Source organism: Entelurus aequoreus, linkage group LG14, assembly GCF_033978785.1.
Source record: "Entelurus aequoreus isolate RoL-2023_Sb linkage group LG14, RoL_Eaeq_v1.1, whole genome shotgun sequence".
NCBI classification, from domain to species: Eukaryota; Metazoa; Chordata; class Actinopteri; order Syngnathiformes; family Syngnathidae; genus Entelurus; species Entelurus aequoreus.
In genome coordinates, this window is record NC_084744.1 from 53,461,283 (window position 1) to 53,473,633 (window position 12,351).

The 12,351-nt window shown below is 40.2% G+C and overlaps 1 protein-coding gene across 9 annotated transcripts in view; it reads left to right on the forward strand.

Annotated features, from left to right (window-relative positions):
* The first annotated feature begins 1,483 nt into the window (after positions 1–1,483).
* The window catches only part of LOC133665041 (solute carrier family 22 member 6-like), a 45,489-nt gene continuing 34,621 nt past the window's right edge, over positions 1,484–12,351 (forward strand). For 7 of the 9 annotated variants that reach the window (XR_009828678.1, XR_009828679.1, XR_009828680.1 and 4 more), the window contains exon 1: positions 1,784–2,181. Coding sequence is in view for 6 of the 9 variants with exons in the window: in XM_062070196.1 (XP_061926180.1) it covers positions 2,029–2,181 (153 nt within the window). In the remaining 3 variants the exon portion in view is untranslated. Of the gene's footprint in view, positions 1,656–1,783; positions 2,182–12,351 lie in introns of those variants that run through there. The other 2 variants (XM_062070198.1, XM_062070197.1) reach the window with 2 other exon arrangements.

A 12,351-nucleotide genomic window follows, 5' to 3' on the forward strand; every position in this document is an offset into this window, starting at 1 on the left:
TGAAGCGCTGCCAGCCGTCCATCACCCCGAAGGGGAATCAAGCGGTGGGGAGGGTGTGTGTGTGTGTGTGTATGCCCATTGTCTTGGGGTGTGTTGATGTAGTGTTCATATTCATAGGCTTGGGGCCGTTCAGCATGCAAGCAAAAGTTTGACTCCAGGTGTCGTTGAGGGGGGAGGGAGGTCAAAAGTGTCCATCATTGAGGTGTCGTCTGGGATGTTTTCAGAACAGCCTGCTCCTGTTTTTGGAGCGTCAAGGCCATTCAAGGGAGTCAAATCGTAGATTAGGATTTTTGTTTGTTTTTCCGCGAGCAGACATTACAATGGCTTGTCTGTTGTATTCGTCACAATGTCGCCCCTACCTGTTGAATAGCGCCGTCGTACAACTCGTGTCAAGTATTTCATGTAACCGTGACGTCATTTTTCTTGCTCATCGGACTATAAAATAAAGAAAATCTTACTGCAGTAAATTGTAGTACTTTGAGTGGCCATGAAGTTGTTGTTTCATTTTTTTTTTTTTTAACTCAATTCAAATACAGAAAGTACCAGTGTAAATGTGTCAGCTAATCGACAACAATTATTACAAGAAGAATATTAAAATGCGCTACTAAATCATATTTCCAAGCTCTAAAACGTATCCAAAGTTTTACTCCAAAGTATGTTTTACTTGAGATGCAAATAAAAGGTAAGACCACTAGGGATGATGTTTGATAAGAAATTATCGAGTTCGAGCCTATTATCGAATCCTCTTATCGAACCGATTCCTTATCGATTCTCTTATCGAGTCCAGATAAGTTGTTGTATATGGAAAAAAACACACAATATTTGGTTTAACAAAAGCTCACTTTTATTATATATATAAAAAAAAAGTAATCTAATAAATAAATAAATATTGACTGTTACCCCCCTAAAAAAAATAAAAAAAAAAAAAATATTGACTGTTGTTACCCAAAGTATATTAAGTGGGATTTTTCAGAAAAACAAATATATACAGTAACACAAAAACAACCTGTCTCTGTGATCACTATAGGTGTATAAATAATAATATAGTGTTAAATAAAATCCGTCCCTTGGGCACAAAACTGAAAATAATACAGCTCTCCAAAAAGTGCAATTCTGCTGCTATTTGACATAACTGTTTGTTATGATGCTTTGACATTTTTGCACTTTATTTCTTTATTGAAAGAAAATTCTATGAAGAGAAAAGTTGTTTGCAAATGTGGTTACAATGCTAAAAAATGAAAAGTTAAAGCTAAAAAAAGAAATACACTTTATTGAGTTAACATTATTTCTTTATAGTGGGAAAGATGTTATGAGCTTGGGAATATAACAACTACACTACCCAGCATGCAACGGGAGTGCCGAGCATGCGCGGTAGCCCCGAAAAGTGTTGCATATCATCACCCGGCAGCTAAGAATGCGGTCATGAGCACGCTGTGAAAGTAAACGTCAAGAACTCAGCCAACACGCCTCGTCTGCATTATTTATAATTAGACAGACAACACATATACAGTGTGATTTTGTTTTGTTTACAAGTAAAGAAAAACAAAAGTTAAAAAAAGGGAGATGGCATATATGTATGTGCTGCGGTGGCTTTAAGAACGTTGCGACAGCTGCCATAAAGGAGGTGCGTTGCTAGCCTGGTTGCTATGTTTCAGGTTGGTCGTAAAAGTGTTAATGTGTCTTTACCCTGCTCAAATTTCTCAGTAAAGTTATTCATTGGATTATACCTTTTTGTTTTGAACTGTATTACACCTTGGAGCGCTTTTTCCCGTCCATCTTTTTCCTGCTTTCCCTATCTGCGCCTAATGACTGAGCGACGTGACGAGATTTGTTGTGATGTCACACGGGGCATTTCTGGTCGGGACGGGATTCGTTCCGAGGGATTCGAATAAAGAACCAACTCTTTTTCTTTACTCAAAGTGGTCTCCATAACGGGTACCGGTTCTCAAAAAGGGATTCGAGTCCGAGGACTCGGTTCAATTCTTATTAAACAACAGGGGAAACCGGTTTCGAGTATCATCCCTAGTTATGAAAGCTGTCCTTTACGTCACGTCTGGGCTAACTTGGAAGTTCACTTTGACTTCAGCTTCAGAAAACGGGACTTTTGTTTCCAGGTGGATTCCGTCGGAAGCCGGACATCATTTTCACTGCAGGATGGGCTTCAGTGAGTTGCTGGAGGAGGTGAGATCTGATTGCTATGAGTGTTGTAAAAATAATTATTAGGCAAGTGAGTACTTTTATCATGTCCTATGTATGCATATTTCCAACTCCAAGTTTGTTGCATCGACCAGCTCTTCCTCCCCGGGAATCTAAGTTACTGGTCAATCCCAAATTCTTTCGATGACATATATGCTGAGTAAGAAGGACCATCAAGACAGAATTGGAATATTTTCAAGTTTTACTAAAGTTTTAGGAGATCAGTTTAACCAATACATTCATATCGGCTACTCTATTTGATCTGACATTCAAATGTAAAAGCCAACTTCTTTCACACAAAGAAAGCCTCTCCCCCTCGCAACACTGATAAGGAAGATTTGGGGGTTTGGTTTCACATTCTTGATGGTTTAAGACACTAAACAGACAATCTGAAGACAAAGAGAGACTAGTAGAATATACAAAGGAAAAGTACTAGCTACTCTAAACATGGCTATGTAAAAAGAAAGAACTCTTAAACATATATGCATCCTTCACAACACTTAAGTGCTTTGATAGATTAACTCAGATCAGGTAAATTCACAGTGGTCCAATTAGGGGATGAACACATTTTTAATATCCTGAAATTGCAAAGAACTATCCAATATTTGTTTGCTAACAGTCAACACGGTTGAGAAGGATTAACTACCAATGGTTTAGCAAGACGCTATGATGAAGACGTTATATCCTCCAGTGCTGGTACATCTCAGAACTTAAGGAGTTCTCAGAAGTACTAGGTGTTCTCAGACATACGGCCGTGGTCAAAAGTTTACATACACTTGTAAAGAACATAATGTCAATACTGTCTTGAGTTTCCAATCAATTCTACAATTCTGACATCACATGGACAAAGATAAGACCTTCTGGAGGAAAGTTCTGTGGTCAGATGAAACAAAAAATTGAGCCCCGATACCCAACAATATGTTTGGAGGAGAAAAGGTTTAATCCCAGGAACACCAAGCCTACCGTGAAGCGTGGTGGTAGTATTATGCTCTGGGCCTGTTTTGCTGCCTATGAAACTGGTGCTTTACAGAGAGTAAATGGGACAATGAAAAAGGAGGATTACCTCCAAATTACTTACTTACTACTTTCTGAGACTCCTCAAAAAGAACCACCTGTCACAAAAACTGCTTGTGTCCTTCTATCGCTGCTTAATAGAGAGTGTGCTGACATACTGCATGTGTGTATGGTATGCCAGCTGCACGGCGGCAGAGAGAAATGCACTTCAGAGGGTCATAAAAACTGCCATGAAGATCACTGGCTGCTGTCTCCCCTCCCTAGATCAGGGGTGGCAACCCGCAGCTCTAGAGCCGCATGCGGCTCTTTAGCGCCGCCTTAGTGGCTCTCTGGAGCTTTTTCAAAAATGTATGAAAAATGGAAAAAGATGAGGGGAAAAAAAATATATTTTTTGTTTTAATATGGTTTTCTGTAGGAGGACAAACATGACACAAACCTCCCTAATTGTTATAAAGCACACTGTTTATATTAAACATGCTTCACTGATTCGAGTATTTGGTGAGAGACGTTTTGTCCTACTAATTTTGGCGGTCCTTGAACTCACCGTAGTTTGTTTACATCAGGGGTCACCAACGTGGTGCCCGCGGGCACCAGGTAGCCCGTAAGGACCAGATGAGTAGCCCGCTGGCCTGTTCTAAAAATAGCTCAAATAGCAGCACTTACCAGTGAGCTGCCTCTATTTTTTAAATTTTATTTATTTACTAGCAAGCTGGTCTCGCTTTGCCCGACATTTTTAATTCTAAGAGAGACAAAACTCAAATAGAATTTGAAAATCCAAGAAAATATTTTAAAGACTTGGTCTTCACTTGTTTAAATAAATTCATTATTTTTTATACTTTGCTTCTTATAACTTTCAGAAAGACAATTTTAGAAAAAAAATACAACCTTAAAAATGATTTTAGGATTTTTAAACACATATACCTTTTTACCTTTTAAATTCCTTCCTCTTCTTTCCTGACAATTTTGACAATGTTCAAGTAATTTATTTTTTTTATTATTGTAAAGAATAATAAATACATTTTAATTTAATTCTTCATTTTAGCTTCTGTTTTTTCGACAAAGAATATTTGTGAAATATTTCTTCAAACTTATTATGATTAAAATTAAAAAAAAATTATTCTGGCAAATCTAGAAAATCTGTAGAATCAAATTTAAATCTTACTTCAAAGTCTTTTGAATTTCTTTCAAAATTTTTGTTCTGGAAAATCTAGAAGAAATAATGATTTGTCTTTGTTAGAAATATAGCTTGGTCCAATTTGTTATATATTCTAACAAAGTGCAGATTGGATTTTAACCTATTTAAAACATGTCATCAAAATTCTAAAATTAATCTTAATCAGGAAAAATTACTAATGATGTTCCATAAATTCTTTTTTTAAATTTTTTCAAAAATATTCGAATTAGCTAGTTTTTCTCTTCTTTTTTTCGGTTTAATTTTGAATTTTAAAGAGTCGAAATTGAAGATAAACTATGTTTCAAAATTGAATTGTCATTTTTTTTCGTGTTTTCTCCTCTTTTAAACCATTCAATTAAGTGTAAATATCATTAATTATTAATAATAACATAGTTAAAGGTAAATTGAGCAAATTGGCTATTTCTGGCCATTTATTTAAGTGTGTATCAAACTGGTAGCCCTTCGCATTAATCACTACCCAAGAAGTAGCTCTTGGTTTCAAAAAGGTTGGTGACCCCTGGTTTACATGTATAACTATCTCCGACTTTCTAGGACATGTTTTATGCCACTTCTTTTTCTGTCTCATTTTGTCCACCAAACTTTTAAGGTTGTGCATGAAAGGTGAGTTTTGTTGATGTTATTGACTTGTGTGGAGTGCTAATCAGACATATTTGGTCACTGCATAACTGCAAGCTAACCGATGCTAACATGCTATTTAGGCTAGCTATATGTACATATTGCATCATTATGCCTCATTAGTAGGTATATTTGAGGTCATTTAGTTTCCTTTAAGTCCTCTTAATTCAATTTATATCTCATGCCCGATTGTAGCTGAGATAGGCTCCAGCGCCCCCCGCGACCCCGAAGGGAATAAGCGGTAATAAATGGATGGATAGATGACACGTACACTATCTGTATTGTATGTAATATGGCTTTTAATTTTTTGCGGCTCCAGACAGATTTGTTTTTGTATTTTTGGTCCAATATGGCTCTTTCAACATTTTGGGTTGCCGACCCCTGCCCTAGATGAACCGTACAGTGCCAGGTGCCCCAAAAAAGCCCAAAACATCATAAGGGACCCATCTCGCCCCGGACATAAACTTTTTGAACTGCTGCCCTCGGGCAGGAGATACAGGACAATAAAATGCCGGACAAACAGATTTAAGAACACTTTTTACCCGAGAGCAATAGTGTCGCTGAACACAAGACAAGAATGTCTGTGCATGTGAGCTGTGTGCTTGGTATTTTAATGTGTTTTTATTGATGTTTTTATGTGTTATTATGAATTTGCACTAAATTAGTTTTGCTTACAATTTTGTTGTACAATGACAATAAATATATATTCAAAATTCTTCAGGACAACCTAAAATCATCAGCCCGGAGGTTGGGTCTTGGGCTCAGTTGGGTGTTCCAACAGGACAATGACCCCAAACGCACGTCAAAAGTGGTAAAGGAATGGCTAAAATTAAGGTTTTAGAATTGCCTTCCCAAATATATATATATATATTCTTTATATCCTATCCGCCCTCGGCTGAATAGTTTTAGCCTGATGCGGCCCTCGAGTCAAAAAGTTTGGAAACCACTAAACGAGATCAATGGACAAAGACCTTAATTCCTGGAGACATGTCCTGTGGGCGGACAAACTGTTTGGTCATATTGACTAGAGATGTTCGATAACATCGGCCGATAAATGCTATAAAATGTAATATCGGAAATTATCGGTACCTGTTTCAAAAAGTAAAATGTATGACTTTTTAAAATGCTGCTGTACGGAGTGGTACACGGACGTAGGGATAATTACAGAGCAGTTGCGTCTCCCAGTCATACTTACCAACCCTCCCGGGAGACTCCCGAATTTCAGTGCCCCTCCCTGAAAGTCTTCCGGGGCAACCATTCTCCCGAATTTCTCCCGATTTCCACCCAGACAACAATATTAAGGGCGTGCCTTAAAGGCACTGCCTTTGCGTGCCGGTCCAGTCACATAATGTCTACGGCTTTTTACACACACAAGTGAATGCAAGCCATACTTGGTCAACAGCCATACAGGTCACGCTGAGGGTGGCCGTATAAACAACTTTAACACTGTTACAAATATGCGCCACACTGTGAACCCACACCAAACAAGAATGACAAACACATTTCGGGAGAACATCCGCACCGTAACACAACATAAACACAAAAGAACAAGTACCCAGAACCCCTTGCAGCACTAACTCTTCCAGGACGCTACAATATACACCCCCCCCCCCCCCGCCCCCCTCAACCTCCTCATGCTCTCTCAGGGAGAGCATGTCCCAAATTCCAAGCTGCTGTTTTGAGGCATGTTAAAAAAAAATAATGCACTTTGTGACTTCAATAATAAATATGGCAGTACCATGTTAGGGCGGTATAGCTCGGTTGGTAGAGCGGCCGTGCCAGCAACTTGAGGGTTGCAAGTTTGATTCCCGCTTCCGCCATCCTAGTCACTGCCGTTGTGTCCTTGGGCAAGACACTTTACCCACCTGCTCCCAGTGCCACCCACACTGGTTTAAATGTAACTTAGATATTGGGTTTCACTATGTAAAAGCGCTTTGAGTCACTAGAGAAAAGCGCTATATAAATATACTTCACTTTATGTTGGCAGTTTTTTCCATAACTCGAGTTGATTTATTTTGGAAAACCTTGTTACATTGTTTAATGCATCCAGCGGGGCATCACAACAAAATTAGGCATAATAATGTGTTAATTCCACGACTGTATATATCGGTATCGGTTTATATCGGAATCGGTAATTAAGAGTTGGACAATATCAGATATCGGCAAAAAAGCCATTATCGGACATCTCTAATATCGACCATTGTTAGTTTTGGAGGAATAAGAGGGAAGCATGCAAGCCTGAGAACACCACCTCGACTGAAATACGGGGGTGGCAGCATTGGCGTTGTTAGGCCTATTTTAGGGGGGCTCAAGCCCCCTAAAATGTTCTTAAGCCCCCAAAATAATTTGGTGTTAAAAAAAATAAAAAAATATTTTTTATTTTATTTAATTTATTTTTTTACAAATACATGCCGACATATTCATTATAAAGTGGCCCGAATATGAGATTAAATACATAATCATATAACCTGTCATTATTCACTCAGTTTCCCCTCACTTCATAGTGTAAGATAGAGAGCCCCTTTAGTGCGTCAGTATCCAATCCATTCCACTTGTTCATATAGAACAAGTGGAATGGATTGCCCACATCACTCAAAATCCAGTCTGCATTTTCTCTGCGACCTTGCTTGCGGTCTGGCAGGTGTACGAAGCACATTAGCACACAGCACTGCAGAACAACAACCTTGTGTCTGCAATTGTAAATAATTTAGTTTTTAAGTTTTGTGTTTCTTGTAGAATCTATATAAAGTAATATACATTAGCCTGTTGTTAAAAAAATGAAAGCAACATCATTAAATATATTTGTTTTATTGTATTGTTACATTAATAGCTGTTGTATTATTATAGGATGGCTTCTTAAACATTTCATAGGATTTTCAGAGGGTGGAAAAACCAAGACATTTAATATAAAATTTAAAATGAATAAATACATAAAAAGAAAAAGAAAAAAAAATGGTAAAAAGCCATCGTCCCGGGGAGCATTAACAATTTTTTTTTACCGTCCCCAGGACGACAGGACTACACTAATCTCAAGCCCTGGAAGTTACATTTTATATTTCGCATTATTTGTTTCAGCATTGCACTTTGAAGATGGTCCCTCAGCTCTTTGACAGCTTTGGCTCTTTTTCAGATCAGCGGACTAAGTCTTTCTTATTTACAGTATATATTAATGTTTCTCATTTCTATTCAGACTTCCATACATATTTAATTTCCTTAACAGCTTGCCACAATATATATGTAAGTGTCGTTGAAACTTACACTTAATATTTTAGTTTTAAGGGTTAATATTTTTAGTTGAAAATTATTACGGTTGTGAATTCATGTTACATTTTTTGTAAATAAAACACATTTTGTTTACTATAAAAAGGCAATTTATTTCCTTTGTTATGTAGTGGATAGTCCGAAGCTTAAGCAGGCAACAAAAGTAATTTAGTACAACACATTTATTTACCCATTATCAGAAGTGCAGGTTGAATTAAGTTGGCCGTGCAGACAGACCACATGTTACTCCGGAGCAAACAAGACACACACAAGCCAAAATCACTGTCGAGTTCCGGTCTTCTGCCATTTTTTATATGTCTCTTGTGCGTCATTGTTTTTTATCTAGTGCGTCATGATTGTTTTGTTTTGGTTTTGTCCGTTCCAAAACAACCTTGTATCTCTTAGTCATATTTGGAAATTCTAAACATTCTGTAGACAGGTTGGCACAACTCCATATTAACCTTTGTCCCACAACTGGTCCATTCAATGGCACAAAATAGAAGAGAATTGAAAATGAGCGGACATTCTTAAAAGACAAGAAATATAGGTCAAAAGGTCAGAAATTCTACGACATACCCTCCTTCCAGGGTCTTAAGACCCTGGACCAAAACCATTTCTGATGTAGACCACTAAGTTAAATCTCTACCACAGATAGAGGCAAAAACCTCAATGTTTTTATACGAGGCAAAAATTCCGTCTATGACCCTCCTTCAGAGCGATCGCTGTTACCAGCCTGCTGTAAAACCATCTCACAGAACACAATTAGTGGCCTACCCTTTGATTTAGTAAAGGAATAACAAATACTTTGATCATGAACATCATTGAATATAAATAGATGAATGTATATAGACTTATGACTGTAAGACATTTGCAAAAATATTTTTCCCGGCATTTGCAATGGATGTAGTTACCAATATTGTTAATTACCAATTAATTTTGAACACACAACTGAATTTCGTATGAGTCCATGTTCGATTAGTGCTCGTATAGATGGCTCGGTGGTGCCTCAGGCTGGTGGCCTGCCGACACCTCGTTGGGCTTTTGGCTGCCTTGGTGAAAAAAGAGATCCACTCAAACAGTCTGTCTCTCTTTGGGGTGTGGTTCAGTCCATTGGGCAGACTGTTCAGTGGCCGATGCGTGCTGGCCGAAATTGGGGAAAAGCTGAGAAAAAGTTGGAGCTGTGGGGGCTTTGGGGAAGGCGGGGGCAGAGTATGGGGCGTGGGGCTTTGGTCCAGGCCCTTGGCTTGCTTCCAGGCCTCCTCGCTGCTTCGGCACTCCAGACACTTCTTTCCACAGCTGCTGGAGTCCCGGTGGACACATTGGCTGGCAACTGTTGCGTTGACCAGCATTCCTCCAATGGGGAATTCAAATTGCTAGTCTCTCCCAGATTCTTTTTATGGCAATATGCTGTTGTTTATATTCAATCACCAGGCAGAAGTTGGTATTTTGTGTTTTTTTCTCCAAGCTTAGAGGACAAACCTGAGACCAACCCAGCACCCAAGCGTTCCCTAGCCCGGTCCAGATCGGTCTACCAAAACCCCAGAACTCCTGTCTACTTCTCCCTTCTCCTGTCCCCCCCACCTGCTGTTTCCCCAGTCTAGCTGTGCTCCGTATCTCAGGAATGTAATGGCAGTCTCAACAAAGACAGCGCTCTGACTCTAACCAAGGACACTCGAATCCAAGCACTTTGTACCACACGAGACATTAGCTGATGTAAATATGACTACAGGAGTTTTTAGAAAGAAGTAACACTTAAATATGGATATGGCTTCCAACAAGTCCCCCTTTAAGATCTTCTAATAAGATCTTTATTACTTGTACAAAACTTATAAAGCACGCCCCACATTAAAGTAGGTGCTGTTTTTTTTCTTTAAGCAAGCTAGCAATAAAACAACAGCTTATTTACATGGGAGATAGATGGAAGGAGTCCACGTCAATGTCGTCATGGTCAGGGAAGTAAACCAACAATTCTCGAAAGTCTTAAAGTTACCACTTTGCTAGACCCCCTTTAGTGACACTTAGCCCAAGGGGGGATAAAGCAACCGCATGAGGCTATGATGGCCAAAAAAACTCCGAATGGAGACCAAGACAGACTTAATTAGGTCAGTCCACCTGCCTAATGTGTCCCTAGACAGGGCCTGGAGGCCCTTTAAGGCCCTCTGAACTGAGCCATCGGGGGTAGTGTTGTTAGGAATGAAGGTACAGCATTGGTCACCAAACATTGCACACACTCCTTCTTCCTTGGCTAGGATGCGGTCAAGGGCTATGCGGATCTGAACGGCCCTGAGGGAGGTCGGGGCAAGTTGTTCAGCAAGTCCCTCAACGGAGTCACGAGTCAGGTTGGTTAGTCTCAACGGCGGCGGGGAGTTAGAGAGGCCGCTGAAACAGGAGTTCCAAGGGGTGTTAATTTGGTGACTGGGGTCATCAGTCTAACCATAGCACAAAGCCCAACGGTTGACGTCGGGATTCTAATGTACAATCTGTGCTCCCCACAACACCAGAATAAGTCAGCTCGTGCCCAAGGGCCTATCCTAGAGCCATCTATCAGTGTGGTGCACCAGTAACGGTTGATGTCACCCAATTTGTTGGGGGACGGAGAGGGTCCTGTAATTTGAAAACGCGTGTAATTCAGCTTTTGGGCCACAAAGGGAAGAAGTCGGGTGGCATTGTCAACAGAAGGGTACACATGTCAGTCAACTTAAAAGGGACGTCCAGCGGAAGAAGCAACACAGTCACCCAGGTTTTGGCATCCACCTGAGCCACAGGTTGTCTGCACCCGCTCCTAAGGTCAAAGGTCAAAGTTACCAGGCCTTCGGTGGTGATGTCATTAGCACGCACGGATGTGAGCCTTTGAAACACCACCGAGGTGGGGTGGTACTTTAGGTGCTACAGAGGGTGTAGAGGTAGTTATTGCCCTCTCAAGGACATTAATTTTAAAAATTCCTTTAGCGTCTGTATCAGTCAGGTCAAGCCCCAAAACAACATAAAAGGGACGATGGGCACCACTTACCAGCGTATGTTGTCTGCATCCGACACCAATGGTTCAGGGTTGAGTCGTAACAAATATAGAGGTTATTACCACGGTAATAGCTATTGTGTCCCCCGTAATTAATCACACTGCACAGGTCAAAAATAAGTCTTGCTATCCCCTTTGACCCAGTCTATTTAAAGTCCGCTGTATGTTCTTAGACACTTGTCAGTCACTGTCGCCAGGAAAGATGAACTGAGACACAAAGACAGTAGAACACGCCCAAACACCAGTCCGTCAGGTAACACTACCAAGTGTAACATCCTGCCTTTCGTCTATCAATATCAGAGTAATTTAGGTAACAAAACGGGGATAAACATCAAACTTTTCACTTAATGTAACGACACAGATAGTTATGCTGCAAACAAGCAAGAAAAACTAAGAAACATTTAGCATACTGGATTGGTCTCACACAAGGATATACAATATAGAAGTTGAAAAGAGTAATGTAGGTAGAAAATCTCTCTCGTCTCCTGGGCTGAGGGGCAGGTGTTGTGGCGATGTCAGCAATGACATCCCCTGGTGATCTGTCAGGTTCTTCAGCTATAGTGCAGAGGGAGAGGTGGTACCAGGTGTCCCCTCCACCAGCCAGTAGAAGGGCGTGGGACGTCCGTTCCACGACCTTGAAGGGACCAGTCCACCTGAGCTCCGTCCACTTGCGTTTGATGACCTTGATCTTGACCCTCTCAGCGGGCGGAAGGGAATCTGTACAGAAGAACTGGCACACAAATTCTGCAATTTTTTGTGTAAAATACCATTTTGGTTTTACGCTGAGTCCTCCTTCCATGGGGGGCTGCTGGTCCTGTGAATGGCTGACCTGTATGCAGCTCATAGGGTGAAAAACTCTAAGGGCAGTAAAACAGTTTTATTCACGGACCTTCGAATGATCATTAACACTAATTGCAACATGTCAATTCAATTAAATTTGGTCTGTGCACAGATTTTAGCCAATTAGTTTTTGATGTTCTGGTCCATCCTTTCAACTTTACCTTGGGACTCAGGATGGTACCCCAAACCTGTGTTCTAGTCCGCCCCATTAAAA